Genomic DNA, 23,230 nt, shown 5'->3' with positions numbered 1-23,230 from the left:
AAACCCATAAAACCTGATCTTGTACCTCCATTAACTGTGTTTATCACCTTTCTTGTCATGTTATGTGAAACACAAACTCCACTAACTGAATGTTTAATTTAGTATTAATGGTACTGTCACAATGTTTCGGGGATATCCTGAGTTAGAGCTATGTTACAGTTAGAGCTGTGCTACTTTCACTTCCCCTTGTTTTTACTGATTTACAAGACATGCACATGCTGAAGTCTTCACCTTGTAAAAAGCGGATATGAAACGTTTGTGGGGAGCACACCCAGAAACGAAAGATATACATGTGCGTATATGTTTCCATTTGATAACTGTCAACTACACAGAACAGGCACAGCTATGAAAACATGAAACAACGGTGAGTTTATTTAACATTGTTATAGTTGTTTTGTGTAAAGACTTCTGGGAATCACTACTGCCTGCAACATACACTGAAATTATTCTCAATTTAGTTGTACCAGTACAGTATATACTGATACATACATGTAGGCACAAGGGAACAAGATGTGAGGTTATAAAGTAAGGGGGTAACAACCAGTTGAAAGTTTGAGGGAAGATGGAGTAGTGTGTTCTGCAGCACTTTCTAAAACTGTGATTTCATTTCAAAATTTCCATGGAGGGTGCAGACCATAAAAACTTTCCTTAAACTTACTTGTGTGATGATGTTTTAAGATTATATTTATTTATAGATTTTCACAATAATGGTTACAAGAAAATAACTAAGTAATGTGTGTACTGTCACAATGTTTCGGGGAAATCTTGAGTTAGAACTATGTTACAGTTAGAGCTGAGCTACTTTAACTTGTGATTTCATTTCAATATTACCGTGGAGGGTGCAGACCATACCAAAAAGAGGATACTATCAAACTATAATGTTCCTTTTTTTACGTTTGGGCTAAATAGTTTAACTTATGTAATAGGGACCTAAATTTGGTTTTATTTTTGGTAGGGACCATCGGCGTTGCCAGGTAAATTTGCTGGGGCTTAAGCCCTGAACATTTTGAGTGTAGCCGCGAATATAATTTTATATGTAAGCCTATGTGAAGCTTGACAAAAAACATAATGCATGTGACGCCGTTTAGCCACCTCTCAAATTCAGAAATTCAGAAATAACGTAACTTACTCAGACTTTCATCACTTTACAGATGTTAGTGGCTCAGACTGGCTTCCTACTGCAGTGTCTGTTGTAGCTTCTAGGAGCACTTGTTTTGTTTAATGTTTGAACACTGTAACCTCGTATGAGACAAGGAGACGACTGTTGACACGGACCAACAAACCACTGCCAGCTCCTGCTACGCGGGTGGTTAAATCAAACAAACCCTCCGTGCTGAAGTTAGCAGGCAGATTGGAGCCGCTTTCATGAGAGACCGATGAGTCAGATTTCAGAGGATGAATTATGACATTAACATGTGCGGCATCAAATTATAATATCAGACAAAACACAATGAAGTAAATAGTTAGAAAAGCCCTTCAGTGAAGCTAAAGTTTGTTATATTGACATTAGTGTTGTTTTAATTGTCCAGTTTATGTGCCGCTGCTTTACATTACAGTAATGTTAATGTAGCTGATAGTTGGGACAGCTTGCCTGCTGATGTATTCCCTCTGTGTGTCGTTTGTCCAAAATTACCGTAATTAACACCATACACGTTAAAGTTCTGCTTTGTGCTCACTTGAGCTTTTTTAAAATTATTAACAATAGTTATTTACAATTAAAGCTGCAAGCAGGCCTTCGCGCCCTTGCACATGTCGGGCCGCGGAGCAATCGAAGGGTTTCTGTGACGGGCATGTAGATGTCTTCAGACCCGGGCTGTTTTCAGACAGTGCAAGAAAGAGATAAACATCACTTCCTTTGTCTACTATTTTGCCCGCTGTTGGGGCTACTTTACATCACTGATGGAATATTGTCATGTAGACGTGTTCAGGCCGGGAGTTTTATCAACCATGTAAAGTTTGGTGCAGATTGGAGCATTAACAATAAAGTTATAGCAACTTCCTCTGTCATGGCGAAACATCAAATCTCAATAATGTGAGGATGAGAATTTTCTGCAGGGTGAGACATGTCTGCCTTGCTCACACCTGTGTCATAAAAACTATGCAAGCTTTGTGCCCATTCACTTGAATTTCAATTAGTAAATTGAAAACCCTTGATGAGTTTGTGTGTAAAACAAATTAATTTCCTAATTTTCATCAAGTCTATTTTTAGGAATGTAAAGACTTTTAACTGCACGACATTGGATTTTTGCCGATATCCGATGCAGTCCAAGGGCTTCTGTCACAGGCAGTAGATGTTTACTTTACCCATCCCCCCCCTCCCATTCTCTCTCTCTCCCTCTCAGCTGGAAGGAAGGTTTTCAGAGTGATCTTCTTGTGAAATATCCTCATACATCCCATGACTTTGGCCAAATCCTACATAAAAATCACATTTTTTGTAGGTATTTTCGTTGCGAATCCATTGATACAGGTTTGAAAGTGGTCGGACTTATAGTTTAGACGTCAGACGCCCCAGTTTGGCACAAAGTCCATGCCCAGAGATTGCCTCCCCATTGGTTTACATTGTAAGGTGTGATGTCGCACTATAACTTTCAGGGCTTACTAGATCTAAACCGTTTGAGTTATTACAAAGTTTTTAATAATTTTTGTTCAGCACAGTGTGCTAAGTCATGAATTAAAGTTTGAAGCCGATAGCATTAACGCCCTAGGAGGAGATAGCGTTTATTCAAGGTCCAAAATCGGCACAAAGTCGTACTTTGATCAGCACACTGCGGACTTCCTGTTGGATTTAGGTCAGGGGTGTCAGCGTAGGATTTGTAGGTCTTGATGAGACGAATAATTGAGTTTTGGTTTGATCTCTCTACGACATTCCTACGGGCTGTGGCTGCCATTTTAGATACATAGGTGGCACTATAGAGCACATTTTAGCACATTGGGGGATAATTTTTACATTTTATCATATTTTTCAAGAGATCTGATATGCATGCCAAATTTGGTGAGTTTTTGAGCATGTTTAGGGGGTCAAATTTAGGTCTGAAGTGGCGAGATAATAAAGAAAGAAAGAAAGAAACAGAACAGATACAAAAGAGTCTTTGCCCTTTTGGGGCTCAGGCTCTAACAATGGGGTCCTCTGCCTTTTGGGCTCAGTCCCTAATAATGTCCCTAACAGCCCCTCATAATTCTGTGCTCAGGCCTTAATAAATAATGGTGTGATGGAAAAGCAAAGCTCTGAACAACTGTCCATCAGTCAGGTGAATCATCCTGAACTTCTGTGAATTCAAAATAGTTAAAAGAAAACTAACAAATATGTCATCATTCAATCAGGAATAAAAAAGCCCTCAGCCATTATACTGTATATGATACACTGAAGACAGTTATAAGGTGAAGTCAGTGGCTTTCAATATGCTGTTTCTCACTCTTTGACTTCCCTGCGTTTTTCTAACCACAACCAGTGTGACATTTTATCTCAGCAGCTGCAGACGAACGGAAAGAGAAACTGAATGACATTTGAAAAGTGAGCGTAGGAATGAACTCTTGTCTCTCTCATGGTATCTGATTGTAAGATTGACTGAGTTTGAGATTTTCATCTTTTCAGACATTACATTTATCTGAAGAGACCCTTTCACCTCATCATTACAAAACATTTTTTCCTTTAATTTTTAAATGTTAAATCTCTGTTGAGCTGTTCTGGAGCTCTGAAAAAAAGTTGTATATACATGTACCACTTATTCAGATGGTATTTTAAAATTACACAAGTTAAAGCTTCTGAACAACATAATATTCAATTAGTCAATAACAGGCAAACATAAAATTGATCTGTACAGACTAATGCAGGCTAATCTGGTCATAGTTAAAATAAACTGGCAACTCTGTGTATCTTCATTTTTAATCAGTTGATCTATAATCTCTTTGGTAATTAAAAAAATACCTTTTAAGATGTTGGAAATTTCAACTGAATTCACACTGGAAACCTCACTTGGTGTTTTGAAGTGCAGCCTCACAGAGCTGCTTAACTGTAGACTCTAACCAGCCTTTCTTGTTAAATTAATGATCATTTTTATAATTTAATATTAGTTTTGATGTCAGTATTACATTCATGTCATTTTTTAAAATTTCATCTTATTCATTGTGTTTACATAAAAAGGATTTTTTTTGTTTGTTTGTCAGAAGCTGAATTATGTTCTTTGCTTTCCAGCACATTCACACACATCCATGTGTTACTCAAGCACGTTTCATTGAAATTACCTCCCCATGACTGTAATAAGAGAAGTAAGATCAATGGATGCAACACCCTGGCAGTCTGAAAAATGACAAGAGAGATTTGTACTTATTAAGATTATACAAATCAAAGATACAATAAGTCTTCTCTTGGTGGAAAATGATAAAGAGGAAATCTTCAAACAAATACAGTAATAATGTTTATAAAGATTATTGCTTTGCTTCTTCTGTTTCTCTAGTTTTTCTTCTTTGTGTCTGAGTCTCTCAGAGCTTTGCAGAGGGTATGTCAAGTGTGACTTCCTGTCCAACTAAACCACAGGAAATAAGAGCTTGTTTGACAAGAACTAGTCCTGCAAAGATTACAGGAAAGCACGTGACAATACATGCATGTTGGAACCATAATATGCATGCATTGTCACATATTCAGTTTTCAGAGTGAGGCGCCACAGCTTCTCTCCAACAACCAGAAAATGAATATACAGTTCTGAAAGGCTGTGTCTAAAATATAGTGGAAGGGTAACTTGTGTTGTATAGGTTTTCTTTTATCATTTTAGATCTGTTCTGTCTTGTGTTTTGAAGTTCTTTATTTTAGCAATTTCATATTGAAAAAGCTGTGAATGTGAAGGGTACCCACTTGATTTTGTCTAACTCAGGCTATTGAACCTTCATTCTAGCCTAAGTTGAATTTAACTGCATTTTTTCACAAAACAGGGGCTGAATATTTGACTCCCATCACTTACATTTCAGTCTGGCAGTACTTCAGGGCAAGTATGAACAGGAGGAACAATTACAGGGACCAATAAATATTTCAATGTACATATGGGCTTCTGAGTTTTCGGTTAAGAATTACTGTCACTTAGGAAGACTGGAGCTCAGTAGCTCAGCATTAAAGTTCTTCCCTCATATTGGCTATAGTCTTTCTTGATCATTAGTACAATATATGATTGCATGTGCAATAGTCTCCTCAGCCAAGTGGGAAAAAATATGTGCATATATGAACATTGGCAATTGGCAAAAATGAAAGTCAAAAAGTAATCGTGTTAAATAATTGTGATCCAATATTGAACAAGATAATTGTGATTATGATTTTTGCCATAATTGAGTACCCCTAAAAACACAAATTGTGATTTACATACACACACACACACACACACACAGTTTAAATGTGTATGTGATAAATTGTAAATATGTATGTAATGGATTGTTTTCTTTAAGAAACTGTTACTTGAACATTTTTCAGTGTGCTCCTAAAGTTATATGTATGCTCCTAATTTCTTTCATTTAGGAGCACATGTACTCCTTGAAAAAAAGTAAGGATTGAACACTGCTGTCAGATGTGTAGAAACACTAAGTAAGTGGAGTGTGGTGCAGTCCAAGGGCTTCTGTCACAGGCAGTAGATGTTTACTTTACCCACCCCCCCCCTCCCATTCTCTCTCTCTCCCTCTCAGCTGGAAGGAAGGTTTTCAGAGTGATCTTCTTGTGAAATATCCTCATACATCCCATGACTTTGGCCAAATCCTACATAAAAATCACATTTTTTGTAGGTATTTTCGTTGCGAATCCATTGATACAGGTTTGAAAGTGGTCGGACTTATAGTTTAGACGTCAGACGCCCCAGTTTGGCACAAAGTCCATGCCCAGAGATTGCCTCCCCATTGGTTTACATTGTAAGGTATGATGTCGCACTATAACTTTCAGGGCTTACTAGATCTAAACCGTTCGAGTTATTACAAAGTTTTTAATAATTTTTGTTCAGCACAGTGTGCTAAGTCATGAATTAAAGTTTGAAGCCGATAGCATTAACGCCCTAGGAGGAGATAGCGTTCACTTCGGGGGTTAATTTTTACATTTTATCAAATTTTTCACCAGACCTGATGTGCGTGCCAAATTTGGTGAGTTTTTGAGCATGTTTAGGGGGTCAAATTTAGAGTTAAAGTGGCATAACGAGAAAGAAAGAAACTCTCTCTCTCTCTCTCTCTCTCTCTCTCTCTCTCTCTCTCTCTCTCTCTCTCTCTCTCTGTCTCTCTCTCGGCTTCATTGGCATGGCTGCATACAATACAATATTGCTAAAGCATATTTACACAAACTATACAATCATAGCAATCAAAGAAATAAATAAACAGTAAACAAAATAAAAAACAATAAACAATTAAAGCTGCAAGTCTTTTGACACACAATACTAACCAGTGTCTCTCTGTGAGCCCACCCCTCTGTTCACAGACAATTATGGATTATGAAATCAAAATATTGTTAACCTTAATCAATAATTCAGGCACCAACTGTAGGATCTGTGAGGAACACAGTTGAGTATTTGCTATAATTATCAATTATCAATAATGATTAATTATAACAATTAATAGAATTATTAATATGAACTAGCAAATACGGAGCACCACTTGGAAACCGGGACTAATAACCGAACAAGGTAATCTCATAAATGGGAGTTCACCTAGAATGTTAATATCAGAGATAATCATTCAAGGGTGAACAAAGAACGGTTGAATTCGAGCTCTGACTCCTTCAATCAGCCACTTTTCACAATATGTTACCAATAATGACAAAAGAACTTCTCTTTAAAGATATAACAGTGTTTATTAAACTTAGCAAAATTAACAAAGTTAACAAATGCTTCACTCAATAAATAGCTATTCTAAAATCTAATTCTACCAAACAAAACACAAACAGCTTTGCACAGAGTTGGACACTTGCAGGGGAATGCGTATATGTATGTATGTATATATGTGTGTCTGTGTGTGTGTGTGTGTGTGAGAGAGAGAGAGAGATGGCGACGGGGCCTGACGTGATGACGTCGACGGTCTGCGACGCGGACGTGACTGTGGGAGTAAGTCACGTCACGCGAGACTCGATGGCATTAGTACGGCGGTGTCTTACAAGGTGACTGGTGGTCGGCGTCTTGCCCTCACCCAATTCCGTGAAAAACACACGTGTCTGATCGCGGATAACGAAAGACAACGCAAAGCTTTGTCCGATGTTATCTGACCATCAGATGTGCAAAAAGATGTCGGTGCGTGTATCTGTGCGCGCGTGTGAGTGTGTGTGTTAGTAGCAAGAGAGGAAGGAGGGAAAGCGTTCGTGAGAGGGAGAGAAGCGGCTCTTTTGTCCACAGAGAGCGCACGTACGGACGGCAGTCTGTAACGCACGTTGTCTGGTTTCAGATTGACAAAGCAGTTACTTTCTCACTCACGGCGGCAGAAACACAGCAGTAGTCCCGAGCGGGACAAACACAAAATAGTCTAGCGTAGTGAACATAACTAACAGGCAGCAAAGTTAAAATACTCCTCAGAGTAAAGCAGAGAAAAATGGACTCGGCGGTCCGTCAACTCACACAACAAGAACAATAGCAATAAAGCTTAAAAGCTAAACAACAGCAACTGATGCTGAAAAGAACACACAACTACTCTGCCCCTGCCTAGACTTATGCCTCTTACTTGGTCGCTTCACAAAGCGAGCAGGGTGTGTGTGTAGTCCGTCTTAATGTCCAACTTTGTCCTTGGCTAAAAATAAATGTGTGCGAAGTGGAAAAAAAATACTTGTGCACTGTGCGACTACTAATTGCAACCATAAAAGTATATGAATTCTAGAGGGATTGAAAGTTGAAACGACGGATACAGGAAGTGGCGAACCAATGATTAAATCCTACACATTATTCCTGTCTGTCTAATAAACTACATAACGAACCTGCTGCTCCACCCATCCCCCCCCCCCCCCCCCCCCATTCTCTCTCTCTCCCTCTCAACTGCAGAGAAGGATATTAGTGTACTCTACTTGTGAAATATCCTCATAAATCCCATAACTTTGGCCAAATCCTACATAAAAATCACATTTTTTGGCAGGTCCATTACAGTTTTAATACGGAGCTCCGGAACTCCAGCCTTCCTGAGTTCTTCCCTCATATAGGCTATAGTTTTTCTTGATCATTACTACAATATATGATTACATGTGTAATAGTCTCCTCAGCCAAGTTAGAAAAAATATGTGCATGTATGAACAACAGCAATTGGAGAAGATGACAGTCAAAAAGTAATCATGTTAAATAATCATGATCTCAATATTGAACAAAAATGATCGTGATTATAATTTTTGCCATAATCAAGCACCCCTAAAAACAGCAAATTGTGATTTACATACACACAAACACACAGACACACACACACACACACAGTTTAAATGTGTATGTGATAAATTGTAAATATGTATGTAATTAAGAAACTGTTACTTGAACATTTTTCAGTGTGCTCCTAAAGTTATATGTATGCTCCTAATTTCTTTCATTTAGGAGCACATGTACTCCTTGAAAAGAAGTAAGGATTGAACACTGCTGTCAGATGTGTAGAAGCACTAAGTAAGTGGAGTGTGGCGCAGTCTGAGGGCTTCTGTCACAGGCAGTAGATGTTTACTTTACCCACCCCCCCTCCCATTCTCTCTCTCTCCCTCTCAACTGCAGAGAAGGATATTAGTGTACTCTACTTGTGAAATATCCTCATAAATCCCATAACTTTGGCCAAATCCTACATAAAAATCACATTTTTTGTAGGAATTTTCGTCGCGAATCCATTGATACAGGTTTGAAAGTGGTCGGACTTATAGTTTAGACGCCAGATGCACCAGTTTGGCACAAAGTCCATGCCCAGAGATTGCCTCCCCATTGGTTTACATTGTAAGGTGTAATGTCGCACTCCAACTTTCAGGGCTTACTAAATCTAAACCGTTCGAGTTATTACAAAGTTTTTAATAACTTTTGCTCAACACAGTGTGATAAGTCATGTATTAAAGTTTGAAGCCGATACCATTAACGCCCTAGGAGGAGATAGCGTTTATTCAAGGTCCAAAATTGGCAAAAAATCATACTTTGAAATTGAGATTGCGAACTTCCTGTTGGATTTAGGTCAGGGGTGTCAGCATATGATTTGTAGGTCTTGATGAGATGAATAATTGAGTTTTGGTTTGATCTCTCTACGACATTCCTACGGGCCGTGGCGGCCGTTTTAGATACATAGGTGGCGCTCTCGAGCACATTTTGGCACTTCGGGGGTTAATTTTTACATTTTATCAAGTTTTTCACCAGACCTGATGTGCCAAATTTGAGTTTTTGAGCATGTTTAGGGGGTCAAATTTAGAGTTAAAGTGGCGTATTAATAAAGAATAATAATAAAGAAACAAACACACGAAAAACAATAGGGTCTTCGCCCTTTGGGCTCAGGCCCTAATAATAAAGAAACAAACACACGAAAAACAATAGGGTTTACGCCCTTTGGGCTCAGGCCCTAATAAAGAAACAAACACACGAAAAACAATAGGGTCTTCGCCCTTTGGGCTCAGGCCCTAATAAAAATACAAGAGGGCAATGAGAACAAAATGGGCTATGGAAGGTAGGTAAGAGTAACATAAGATATAAACATACAACAAATGAATTATTAATGAATAAACATTAATTATTAGCCATATGAGTCAGGGGTCTGAAAGAGCTGTGGAGCTCATGGCAGGCTGCTGCATATCTTGCTGCCAGTCTACAGTAGTCCTCCCTCTCTCCCAGCAGGACTGGAGTCTCTCCAAGTCAGTTAGATAGAGGAACTCTAGGAATATTTTTATGATTTTTGCAAAATATTGGTCTCTAATACTTTGGTATTGGTTGCAGTGAATTAAGAAGTGCAGCTCTGTCTCTACTGTTCCCTGGTCAGTAAGAACACTTCTCCTCCCTGGGCAGCCAGGTCTGTCTGTGCTGGTCGTCTTCCACTGCCAGGTTGTGTTCACTCAGTCTGTACTTAGTCAGTGTTCTTCTCAGTTTTCTATCAGACACTGTGGTCAGGTTGGTTGCCACAGTGTACTCACTGTTTAGGGTTATGTATGTTTCCATTTTGTTCTGGGATCTTGTTAGTTCTGTCCAGTAATCTCCGTATTTTTCTTTTTCTTTCATCATAATTTTGTTTGAAGCTAAGGCGGTCCTGGTATAAAGACCTGAGTGGTTGATGGTTCGCTCAGGACAAGTAGGCAGAGGGGACTCCTTCCTGGGTCCAACTCTTGGCAGCATAGGGCTTTGTATCAAAGGGAGAGTGGGTCACTTGTTTTAATATGATTCCAGAAATTTAGGGCTTGTTTTTGAATGTGTAATAGTGGAGGATATTGGTCTAATTCAGCTCTGCAGGCAAAATTGGGAGCTCTTCTCTGCACCCGGAGGATACTTTTACAGAACTGTAGGATTTCAATTGGGTGTTTGTCCCATTTTGTCCAGTCTTGTTGAATTTGTGTAGCCCACACCTCGCTGCCATATAATGCAATGGGTTCAATGATTGATTTGAATATTTTCAGCCAAGTTCTAATTGGTAGTTTAGTGTTTATTGAGCTCTTGATGGCATAGAAAGCGCTTTTTGCTTTGTCTTTTACTTCATTCACAACCAAGTTCAAATTTCCTCTGTTTGTAAGTTTTTAGTTCTAAATATGTGTAATAATTTGTTTGTTCGACAGGGTTGTTTCCAATTGTGAAGCTGGTGTTGTTTCTCTATAAATAGTGTGGGGCTGAGGTTACAGTCTTGTCTTACTCCACGTCTCTGGAAGAAAGACTTCCAACAGGAAGTCAGCCATTAGCCTTTCAAAATAAGACTTTGCCCCAATTTTGGCCCCGAACAAATGTTATCTCCTCCGAGGGCATTAATGGTATCGGCTTCAAACTGAAATAGGTGACTTATGACACTATGCTGAAAAACAGTTGTCAAAAACTTTGTAATATCTCAAACTGTTTGGATTTTATAAGCCCTGAAAGTTGCAGTGCTACATCACACCTTACAATATAAACCAATGGGGAGGCAATCTATGGGCATGAACTTTGTGTCAAACAGAGGCTTCTGACATCTAAACTATAAGTCTGACCACTTTCAAACCTGTATCAATGGATTCTCAACGAAATTTCCTACTTGAAAATATGATTTTTAATGTGAGATTTGGCCAAAGTAAAAGGATTTATGAGGAGATTTCACAAGAAGCGTAATTTAAAATCCCCCTCTCCAACTGCTCCTGGTGATGTCATTCCCTCGGTGCTGTGAAACATTCCGCAATACGCACTCATTATAAAATCACAGGAGGAGCAGGAAAAGACTTTAAACTTTAAAACTCATACTCTAATATCTCAAAAACAATTAAAGATAGAAAAAACATGTAAATTCAAGATTTGTAAGTCAAAGTCTCGTGACTCATTTAAAGTCCAAATGAAGTTTGTATCTAAAACTATGTGGAAGCAGTAAATGTTCAAAAAGGTGTGGGTTTAGTGATAAAGTGCTGCAGAAAAATAAAATCAAAACTAAAATTTGTAGTTCTGTACTGCAGTTTTTCCTTTATTAGGGCCCGAGCACCTAGCGGTTCGCTCACACTCTCCATTCAAATATATGAGTATTTTTCTGTGTCCAGCTGCAGTTACTTATTGTCTCTTCACACCTGACAGTACACTTGTCAATCAAACTTTGACCAGGTCATGTGGGTAAAAAGTGTTTCCTTTTCTAAAAAATAGATTTGATGAAAATAAGGAAATTAATTTGTTGTTTGTTTTACACACAAACTCATCAACAGTTTTCAATTTACTAATTGAAATTCAAGTGAATGGGCCTAAAAATTCTCATCCTGTCAATCAAACTTTCAAAATAAAAGCACACCACACTTGTAAGAAATATCCCTCATTTTTAAAAAGCAAAATGATCTGATCCCAACGGGCCAGAGTGTGAGGTCCTGACCAACACTGCTTGCAGCTTTAATTTTAGTATTGTTTTGCTATGATTCATAGCAGTTATTCACAGATGTGGTCTGTGTACTGGGGGTCCTGTCACTGTTGATAGTAGTATGGTTTGTTAGCATTGTGTTTTTATTTGAATTATTGGTTTTGGTTTGTTTTTTTGAATCCCTTTTCACACCTGCCTGTCCTCTCCTCCTCCTCCTCCTCCCTTTTTAGAGGTATTAATGCCTGTTTTTAATAAATAGACATATATGGCAACTAACTCACAGAGATGGTACCAGAGTGCAGAAAAGACTGCAGTAGTATGTTTTTACATTATGTTGCAATGGGTAAATGACTGGGCCACCTGGGGATGAATCCTCATGTTAATCTGCAAGGGGAGTGACGCTGCTGACTTTGGTTATGGCCTTGGTTGATGGTCAATCAATCAGAGGAATGTCCTGGATGACTGGATTAAGTTTAGTATATATAGTATATATGTATAGTTATATGTATAGTTTAGTAAGTTTTGTATAATATATCACATTATTTGCATAGAGATCATTTCACTGTTCAGGTTAAGTTTTTGCAAGTAATCACTAACATAAATACAGCTAGGCAAGGTGTCAATTAATACTGTTTGTGTCATTTTATAGCCACAGATGAAGACTGATCATCAATCATGAAGGCCAGAGCTTGTAGAGAAACAGTGGTCAGCTTTTGCTGTTCGAAGTTTGCTGCCATCTTTCTTTTCCTGGCTGTGTTTGTCTTCATCTTTTTTCTTTTTAACATCCTGGAGGTGAGAATTTGGTTTTGAGTGGGACTGCTTGATGGGTGGACCCTGTTTGAAATAGTCAGATTTCAGGATATTGTTTTCATATGTAATGTGGCTTTAGCTGACAGTAATGTTCTTCATCAGTATTTGTAAAGAAATGCAATTTGAGGAAAAGCAATGCCAAACTGCAATTTTTCTTATTGACAATAAATCCCTTCAAAAGACCAAAACCAACAATGTCTTAGTCCATCTCTCAATACATTCCCTACCATGTCTGTGGATCTCAGCCCCAAGCCCATTAGTTCCTACTGAAGATGTACCTGTAAATCTTTAAAAACAGGTCAAAAATATGTACAGCTTTTTTACCTGTTTGGAGGGTGTATGGAGTCGTGTGAGCTAAGGCTAATACTGTCACTCTTAAATGCCCCTCTCTATCGAAGCTTGCATATAACAACATATTCTAATTCAAATATTTACAATTTCATATACAGTACCATGCAAAAGTTTTAGGCACCCTAGATGTAAAGATTCTTATCCATTATGCAATACCATCAAGGAGGTGTCTGATCGGTCCAAAATTTATTCATGACATGATAATGACCCCAAGCATACAGCTAGAGTCATAAAGAACTATTTTCAGCAACAACAAGAAGAATGATGAGTCCTGCAACAGATGGTATGGTATGGCCCTCACAGAGCCCTGATTTCAACATCATGGAGTCAATCTGGGATTACATGAAAAAGCACCTGAGATGGCCTAAATAATAAATCCACAGAAGAACATTCTTTCTCCAGGATGGTTACAACCTACCTGCAAGATACCATGAAAAACTGTGTTAAAGTGTACCGAGGGAAACTGCTGCTGTTTTAAAGGCAAAGCTGCTCACAGCGAATATTGATTTCATTTAGGTTTCTGCTGTTTACTCAACTTTGTAAGAAGTTAATTGATAAATTAAAACAATTCATAGCAATATTTTTGTAAGCATTCTCACTTTACTTTTAGTGCCTAAAACTTTTGCACAGTACTGTATATTTCATTTAATTATTTTCATCTATATTTTTCTTAGCGTCAATAAATCCCTTAAAAACACCAAAACCAACAATGTGTTAGTCCATCTCTCAATACATTCCTTACCCTGTCTATGGCTCTCAGTCCGAAGCCCATTAGTTGCTACTGAAGACATACTTGTAAATCTTTAAATACAGGTCAAAAATATGTACAGCTTTTTTCCCTTAGGGAAGGTAGTCATGTTGAGCTAAAGGTGATGCTGTGACTTTTAAATGCCAATCTCTCTCATCGCTTGCATATAATGACATATTTTTGAGCCACTCAGGTGCTGATGACATTGCTCTGTTGGCGGATGTAGCTGCCCTGCGCACCCGTTTCGGATGTTATCGCTCAATTGAATGGGTGTTATCAGTGGCTATCAGCCTCATAAATACGGGTTAGAAGGGGCCTGCTACACCTACTAGAGCTGTTGTCTCTTGCTTGCAACTTGAAGATCGCCTGCTAACCATCTAGCTATCCACCTAACCTGCCTCCTCCGAACAAGGGAAAAGTCATCTTATTGAGTCATCTTATATTAATGTAATCTGAACTATGTCTCTTCCCCAGGTCATAATTACTACAACCGCTAGATGCCATCTGTAACTCAAAGGTGACCTTCATATTACCAATGGATGATAACACCCTTCTGAACCTACTAGCAGGTGTAGCAGACCCCTAATTGTTTATTATACAGATGATATTGATGATTAAGTCTTTGGCGCTTAGACTTTACAGGGAGATTTGTAACTGAGGGACAACAGTCCTGAGCAACAGCAAGATAAATCCCCCCTTGGAGTCCAGACACTGGTAGTGGTGGCTGATGACTGCTGCTGAGACTGATAAGGCTGATGAGGTTGATGAAGTGAAGAACTGATGAATCTGTGAAAACTGGGCAGCAATGGGGCGCATATAGAGCAGCATGAAAGCATTAAAGGCAGAGAGGGAGAAAACATAAAAAGACAGTTGCAAAATGATAGGCTAACAATGAAGGTGTGTCACCATGTTATTGGGTAGATGTGACCAGCTGATGTGAACAGCTGACTTCTCCATTGACAGCCCGGCAATGACAGCCAGGAAATTGAGTGAGCATGTGTGGGGGATGGGAATGAAAGATTGTTTGAGGAATAAAGCTACAGACCTGAAAATGCAAGATAGTCTTCCTGACTGAACTTTCTCTAAAGCTCTATTTTCATCTTTTTTTAAATCCAAGTACTTTCTTGAAACAGTTGGCTACTGTAATTTTTAGCCAACATAAGTCAATCAGTTGAAAATAGTAAATTTGTTGGGGACTATTTTCAACCACAGCTAAATATGCATTTGCTCCGTACTGAGTATTTATGGCAGTGGAACAGTGTATGCGGGATTGACTCAAAATGAACTACAATGACCATGTTAGTGGTAATAAAAGAACATGTCACCCAGTGCAACAGTGAGGCTCACTGATGTGTTTTTAATCATTTTTGGGCAACATTAGAGCTCTATGGCACAGAGGAACAATCCACATATATCAGGCCTTTGCTACACAGACAATACTTGTTAGTAGGATCAATTCATTGTTGGGTTTGGTCTTTTCATGAGTTCAGTGCAGAAATGTTTGTTTTGTTTTGAAACATTCTGGAGTGGAAACAAATAATTCCACAATGAAAACCCAATGCATAGAAAGAGTATTGTACCAGTATTAGACCAATTTAACATTATATTTGTACCTTCACTTTTGAGATTTAGATGAAGAGGAAAATCAAAACTACATTAGTTTTCCACCAGAATAACTAGTATGAACACTTAAGTTGTTAAATATTGACATCATGATCGAATTGTAACATTGTCCTCATTTGAAAATTAATTAAGACAGAACATGGTAAAGTGAGAAAAAATGCTCTCTGATAAATAGCGCACCTTAAATTCATCAACCTGTGTAACTGTCGACAGCAATATGAACAGTAACATTTAAATTATTGCTACAGTTGTTACTGAAATAGAATGTAAGGATATTCTGACTGTAGTTTTCCTCCCTTTAGTTTTTTCACCTTTTTTCAGTCTTTGGTCAGCTTCTCTCATCAACCCCTACAAATAGTCATTGATTTTCTGATGTGGGGCAGGAAAAGTCTTCCTTTTGTTTCATTTAGTTCATTTTTCTTACATTATAATTTATATATATATATATCTTTGTCACATCACTCTCTTGACCCCCTGTCAGTTTCAGCATAAGGTGATCACCACCTTCCCTGCTCCAAGACCTCACCTGCAACACCTCCTCCACAACTTCCAGCCACAGTCCCCTAAAGATGCTCTGGAGGAACGCCTCCTATTAGACTCCATTGCTTGGCCTGAAACTCCATCCTTGCCAGATCCTCTTTCCCTGGAGCAGACCAGCGATCCTGCCCACAGCATCTTCACTATTCTCCCAGAGAAGGATGGACGACAGTGGCATGTAGGGGATCAGCTGGAAGTTATGATCAAATTGTATGACTTCCAGGGCCATCCCAAGAAGTCTGGGGGAGATGTCTTACTCGCCCGTCTGCACAACCGAGCACTTGGTGCAGGTGTGGCTGGACAAGTGCTGGATCATCTCAATGGCTCCTACTCTGCTGTATTTTCTTTACTCTGGGAGGGAAGCGCACAAGTTGAGGTGATGCTCAAAACTATGATGTTAAATTTGATTGTGTTAATCTTCTAACTGACTGTTAGCTAAGCCCCACCCCCCTCAGTTACTGTTGCTAGACCTGTCAACTTTTCTTCCTTGCACAGCACATATGCAGTTTGCAATAATACTGGGGGCAGATTTACCTCTCAAAATCCTTAGTAATTTTCAAAACAGTGGGTCCTTTATTTCATGCAGTGGTTGGATTACTCTGTATGCTGTCAATCATTCTTAGCATCATTTAATATGGCAGTGGAAATTTTAAACTTAGTATGTCCAAGAGTAATAAATGCCATTGACATATTGAGAAATAGGTTTCTTCCATCGAGTGGCAACTATTGGCAGCATATAAACAGATGGATCTAAACCTTTATCATCATTTAGGAAAAGCAGAGCAGGAGAGAAGACATTTTTTTTGACAATACTTGTTTGGGCAGATGCCATTGATTGCCACAAACCATCAACCTCTGTGGACTTCCACATCGTACCTCTGTGCCTGGAGTTCAGGGAAATTTGAGCATTTACAAGAATCATTCAATGAGACCCTTTTTAGGTGCATCCTCATAAAAAATTGTAGTGGATCATTTGATGATTGGGATTTCTATAAGCCAGCTCAATGTTTTGCCATACTCTGGACCAACTGATATTAGATTCAAGTCTTTTTAATAAATATTACACACTACACAGTGAGTAAAATTTGGAAACAAGGTTGTTATTAATTTTAGAGCCCTGGGTGAGTGTTGAAGGAGGATCTTAGTTGAATGCAAAAGAGAAGGAGGAACTCGGCAGACCATAAACATCTTTCATGTCCTAGAATGCTTGGAGCCTGTTGTCATGTATAATGTTGTTGAGAAGATGAATACCTCTCTCTGACCAGTGGGGAAAGGTTAAAGTATTACCACCCCACAGTGATGGCATAACTGTTAAAAAGAGGAATACTTAGGTGACATTTACAAGGATATTCTGATATTCTGTCAACATCTCAAGGAACAATCAGGATTTCTCAGGATTAAGCCATGAGTTCAAAGTTCCTGTGAACTTTGAACTCATGAACCAGAAATAAAATTTGAGATTAGTTCAGTTCTGACCACCTGCATTTCTTGCAGTATTTGATTCTGGAGAACTTCTTTTCCAAACAAGGTTATTGATAGTGTTGTGTAATCTATTCCAATGCCCAGCTGGTGGTGAGAGGTATAGAGCTGCAAAATATGATCCTAGGCAGGATTTTATTTTTGAGAATCAGCTAGTTAGATCTACTAGTATGTTACTAAGTCTTTTGCCATAATTGTCTGTGGTGATTATGGAATTTGCGGGCAAAATATTCAAATCAAGATAATGAAATTACTTAAAGAAATATCAATGGGAGGCTTTGTCCTTGGAGGTAACATTGGATTACTACTGTGGGCAGTAAGCACATTATCCGGACATGCTAATGTTTGCAGATTACATTAGAGCAGACAAACACACTAATTCATTTCTTACACTTTTGCTCTGTGTGTTTGTGTTTGGAGAGGCTAAAAAATAGAGCACCCTCAAAATGCTTTAAATGCCAAGTATATCTCACTAAAACCTCATGCAAACCACTTTACCATGTGGAGAAATCCAAAGATTGAGAGGTTTGCAGTGCCTAGTTATGGTGGCTAAACTTTGATTCTATGATTGGACAATTGTTACTCGAGGGAGGGGTTTAGTGAATGGTTAATTCTCCACACACAGGTATGTGCAGATCAATCCGGTTTACACCTAAAATGAAATGTGCAACTTTAACTAGTGTTCCCTTTATTTGTCTTTACTGCTATGACAGTTTCAAGTAATTGGGCTAAAAGTTGAACTGTGGTTCTCTGTCCTATCAGGTGACACTGGTTCACCCCAGTGAGGCTGTCACAGTGCTGCAAAGGTTGACCAAAGAACAGCCAGACAGGGTTTATTTCAAGAGCGTCTTCCGCTCAGGCTCAGCCTCTGAAACTACCACCTGTAATGTCTTCCTGCATCCAACCCAGCAGCCACTGTGCAACTACACTGACCTCCATGCAGGTGAGCAGTGGTTCTGCTACAAGCCAAAGAAGCTGAGCTGTGATACCAGGATCAACCACTCCACGGGAGGAGTCAATCCAAAACTCAAGGCCGAGGAGGAGAAGCTCTTTAAAAGGTAAAGGGGCCGAGAGACGGGCATTTTGTTTGACTTCTAATAAACTAGTGCAGGGCCCGTTCAAAACATGCCTTTTTGTAATGGCCGATTGCTTATTATTTCTCAAGAGCCACATATATATGTCAGTTGACAAACACATCAATTAAAACAATAAGGACTTAATATATTAGATGGTTTAATCCAGATCGAGACTTCACCAGTGAATCTAAACTGAGGTTGAACCTTCAAAGCAGTTTACAGCCTTCCATTTGTTTATTCTGCTGCCAATCAAATGTGTCTGCACTCTTATTGGCTAGTTTTACTGCCTCCGCCTCTGTTTTTTTCTCCTGTGTATCCTCGTTCGTCTCTCTCGGGGTGCTTTTCAATACGCTAATTCTATGTTTCCTCGCATCCTCTCTCCTCCGTGACCCGGAAACTGATCTCCTTCTGCCATCATGGAGGATCTTCCAAACCCTTAAATGTACCTGGAGGAGCGAGGAGGCTCCTGGAGGAGCTAAGAGCGAGGAAACACGGGTGTATCCTATGCGGAAGTGTTTTCACGGACGGCAACACCCCTTTAATCCAAAGTGTGTATTGATTGGTCAGCTGATCTGACGGGAGAGTAAACAGTCGGGCTGTTGTTGTAATACAGCAGATCAGGAAAAGTATCTGTGGAGAATGAATGAAAGCACAACAACAGCTGATCATAGCCTATTTACTCATAAAATAAAGATTACTTAATCATGAATCAATCATAAAAACACTGTACTGTTTTTCTTCATGTGTTAAAAGGCCTCTCCTTCCTTCTTCTCCGTTTCAGTGCGTCTCAGCTCCTCCAGGGAAATATGACGCTGCACAGCTGCGTCTCCTACAAAATCATCCTGAGTCTGACAGGCACGTCAGACTTTCACAAACTAAATAAGCAACATTTTATTTAGACATATTATGCAGGGTACAGCCTTTTCTTTTGTTTCTTTATGTCGATTCTGTTCTTTCAGTAATTAACAGATTTAAATTGTCTATTTGTGTCTTATTCTGTGACAGCCAGACGCTGTTATAGATCTATAATCAAATGATAAAACAATGGAGAAGTTATCAGATGTTTTCCTTCCAGCTATCAATATGTGGAAATTATTTAGTAAAAGTAAAAAGTCTTAATTAATTGTATATTAATTTTAAATGCAAATTTTAGAGTTTAAACTTTTACTTAGTGATTTCTACTACGGACTTATTCATATTTGACATTTAGGGTGAAGTGCGTCATGACAACTTGTCATCTCCTCAAAATGACGCTGGAGTGAGCGAGGACGTCCCGTTTGATAAATTAAATTTCTCCATCCTCACGTCTCTTCCTCGCATCTCTCTCTCATATCCTTGCTGGACGGAGCTAAGGCGCGAGGAAGAGACGCGAGTGAGGGAAACGAGGAGACATGTTGGTGTAATGAAAAGCATCCATGAGCAGTTTATCTGAGCAGGTCGCGTGCCTTTGTCCCGCTGAGGAAGTCAGAGCCCAGAAGCCCCACCTCACTGTGATGTAATGGTGTTTATATCAAACAGCCCCTGCTGCACACAGACACAGAGCTGAGCAGCTCGTTGTTTGCTCGTTTAGCCGATGCTTATTAAAATTAAATATTATGTCGTGTGTCGAAATTGCACCGAAAGAGCACCTGTCTCCACAGTAAATCACCTGTTGAGTGTTTGATGGTTGTTAATTTGTGCTTTAGTACATAACCGCTGTGAAACAATCAGAAAATAATTATGTATTTCTGTCATTCACAGGCTTTCTCTCTCTTGGAGAAAACTTTCCAGCGTTGTCGCTCTGTCACTCACTTGCGCGCCCAGTTCGCTTGCCCCATTTCTCTCTCTTTCTCGTCTTTTTTAAAATTAATTAGGAAACCCACAACAAAGTCTAAATTTTAACGTTATCAAACAATGTCGTCCCTTCGTCACTCATCTCTGATCATGATATGCAGTCGCAGAGACCAGAAGCCTCATCCCGCTGCTGCAGAGCAGAGTGGCTAGTTGCTTGTTTATTCAGAGTTTAAGTTTATTATTAATTGTGCCGCGTGTCCAAATTGCACCCTGTTCGCCACCTCACTCCCTTTGTTCCCCTGCCATACACCCAAGTGTGGTGTTGATCAGTTGAACGGTTCAAGAGATGCGTGAAGAACATACAGACAGAAATTCCCTCCTTTTGTAGATAGATAAATATGTATCTCCTTGGTGGAAATCTCAGGAGTGTGAAAGCTGGTAAAGACTGAATCTAAAGGTGTTTCCAGTCTAAAATGACACAAGTCAAATAATCAGCCTGATTCACTCTAGTTTATGTTCATTTAATGTGATGTCCTTATACATAAATAAATGAAACGAAATTAAATTAAGAAAAAATGTGAGTATTTGCTGTTATTCAGTTATATTCGAATTCACATTTTACAATGTATTTAGGATATGGTCTTTTAAAAAATGTAAAGATGCACACTTCAAAGCTGAGGCAGATGTCCACTCCAATTTCAAAATTACAGTATACATTAGTCTCTACATGAGAAAATGGTTTGTTTATTACATTTTATTTCTAAATCTTGTTGACATGGTTTACTTGTCAGCAAACAGTTGCATATTTACAGCAAACTCTAAATTAGCAGTAAATTAGAGTTTCTCTATATATATTCAATAGGTGCAAATAGGGTACAATTAGTAGCTGTCTGCTACATATGGATGTCTTATTATGTGTTTTTTTTCTTCAGTGGTGTCAACATGAAAGTCTCTATTAAGGCCTCAGGATCAGCCAATGTCAACGTGTTGCCAAAAATGAAAGGTAAAGCAGAATTTTCACTAATTCAGCCTCTGCCTGTTACAATAATTCAAACTTTAATGTGCTACAGACAATTAAAAGTAAAAAAGGCAGGAAGAAACATCTGCAAACAACCTACCATTACCTTTACTAGCGCATTGTTGGTTTTAGTCTATTAAATTTGTTGACAATAGGAAAAATATACAATAATGCCAGCTGTAATGCCTTTACTTCTTCTCAGGTCAACCAGAGGTAAAGAGCAGCAGTGTGAAGTCTGGACCCTCTGGCTATTACTATCAGGATACATGGCAAGCCCTAGGTGGCACCCCAGTCCGCCAGTTCAGCACATCCTCTGCCATCAGTCAATGTCTGAAAGGCAAGGTGGTTCACATGCATGGAGACTCTACCATCAGGCAGTGGTTTGAATACCTCAATGCAGCACTACCAGGTAGTTAATAAACAGAAATCTCTGACAACAGTTTAAGCTGCAGTGTGAACATAATCAGTGTTTCCCAATTGTGTTTCCTTTGTGTGACTCTTTTAGATCTCAAGGAGTTTAACCTGCACAACCTGAAGCAAGTTGGGCCCTTCATGGCCTTAGACTATGCAAACAACATTTTGGTGACATTCCGCTGCCATGGTCCCCCTATCCGTTTTACCAACGTCCCAACAAATAATCTGCGCTACATTGTCAATGAACTAGATGGCTTAGTTGGAGGCATCGACACTGTCATCGTTCTTGGCATCTGGGCACACTTCAGCTCGTACCCCATTGAGCTCTACATCCGACGGCTGCAGAGAATCCGCAGGGCGGTGGTGCGGCTGTTAGACAGGGCTCCAGATACACTGATTGTCATCCGAACCGCAAACCTCAAAGCTTTGTCGCTTGATGCGGCGCTGACCTTGAGCGACTGGTACTCGCTGCAGCGTGACAAGGTGCTCAGGGCCATGTTCAAAGGACTGAATGTCCATCTGGTGGATGCCTGGGAGATGGTTTTGGCCCACCACCTGCCACACGACCTCCATCCACAACCTCCCATTATCAAGAATATGATAAACGTCCTCTTGTCCTACATATGCCCTCAAAAGGGTGGCTAGATGTGTGTTTGTTGGGAGAAAGGAGCGAGAATTCAAATACTTGTGCTGAGTTTACATGTTATCTCCATGTTTCTGCCAGGTTCTGAAATGCACCTGATATTTTTCTACCATTTTTCTGTATTTAATTAGGGATATCGATAGAGCACAAATGCCTGGAAAAAAAGCTTGATCAGCTGTCAATCAGCTTTAACAGATGATTAGCTGTTAGTCGGCTTTAACAGCTGCAGAGACCTTTTAGTTTGTGTCCGCACACATGTACACTGTGCTAATACTAAGAAAGGTCACTGCCAGAGCAGCTGTGTTTTCTCTCTGCAGCCTGTTACCTGTTTAACAAACACCTGCACATGAATTAAAAACATGCATTCTGTATTTATACTGTACTGTGTCCTGCTCAGAGGCACATGAACCATTTCGAATGGCAGAATGCTTTTATATTATTTAATAATTTTTTGAGTCTGTATGTACTGATATTCTAATTGTGAATTCATTATTTAATAACCCGAAATAAGATCATGTTGTCTTTTGAACAATGGAAATTGTTTATTAAGCTAAATGTTTCAGGGAAAATATGTAACTTATATCAAACCCAACACTCCCAATTTTCAGCCTCACATGTGACTGAATGGATATGATGACAAATGATGTAAAATATAAATGTGTTTAAAATGTGTTTCTTTTCTTTTTTAAAAATGTGTTTCTTCTTTGTTATTGCCATGCACATAGATAACCATATCACATCGGCGTACATACAGCAGCCATGAGGATGGGGTGCTGCTGTATAGCAGAAAAGAAAAGGAAACTCCTGAGCCAGCAGCC

At 39.2% G+C, this 23,230-nt stretch overlaps 1 protein-coding gene across 3 annotated transcripts; it reads left to right on the top strand.

The window, feature by feature from the left end:
- Nucleotides 1-247: 247 nt before the first annotated feature.
- LOC137175840 (NXPE family member 3-like) lies at nucleotides 248-23,084 on the top strand. Of its 3 annotated transcripts, none has more exons than XM_067581750.1 (7): nucleotides 248-364; nucleotides 12,590-12,732; nucleotides 15,960-16,385; nucleotides 18,251-18,546; nucleotides 21,270-21,340; nucleotides 21,558-21,764; nucleotides 21,861-23,084. In XM_067581750.1, exons 2-7 carry the CDS (start codon nucleotides 12,616-12,618, stop codon nucleotides 22,412-22,414), a joined length of 1,671 nt encoding a protein of 556 aa, XP_067437851.1. In that variant the 5' UTR covers nucleotides 248-364; nucleotides 12,590-12,615; the 3' UTR covers nucleotides 22,415-23,084. The 3 variants fall into 3 exon arrangements, with proteins under 3 accessions (XP_067437851.1, XP_067437849.1, XP_067437850.1); XM_067581748.1 differs by having other exon boundaries at nucleotides 15,954-16,385; XM_067581749.1 differs by lacking the exon at nucleotides 248-364 and adding an exon at nucleotides 8,494-8,579 and having other exon boundaries at nucleotides 15,954-16,385.
- The last annotated feature ends 146 nt before the right edge of the window (nucleotides 23,085-23,230 follow it).

The sequence above is a fragment of the Thunnus thynnus genome, chromosome 23, assembly GCF_963924715.1.
Source record: "Thunnus thynnus chromosome 23, fThuThy2.1, whole genome shotgun sequence".
Classification (NCBI taxonomy): domain Eukaryota; kingdom Metazoa; phylum Chordata; class Actinopteri; order Scombriformes; family Scombridae; genus Thunnus; species Thunnus thynnus.
The sequence above is the reverse complement of the archived record's forward strand: the minus strand, read 5'-3'. Positions and strand labels throughout refer to the sequence as shown.

Bases quoted from the DNA above. Each gene is read 5' to 3' on its own strand.
- LOC137175840 (XM_067581748.1), top strand. From the start codon at position 12,616: ATGAAGGCCAGAGCTTGTAGAGAAACAGTGGTCAGCTTTTGCTGTTCG. The intron at 12,733-15,953 runs GTGAGAATTTGG...ACCCCCTGTCAG, and splicing joins TTCTTTTTAACATCCTGGAG to TTTCAGCATAAGGTGATCAC. The intron at 21,341-21,557 runs GTAAAGCAGAAT...ACTTCTTCTCAG, and splicing joins CGTGTTGCCAAAAATGAAAG to GTCAACCAGAGGTAAAGAGC.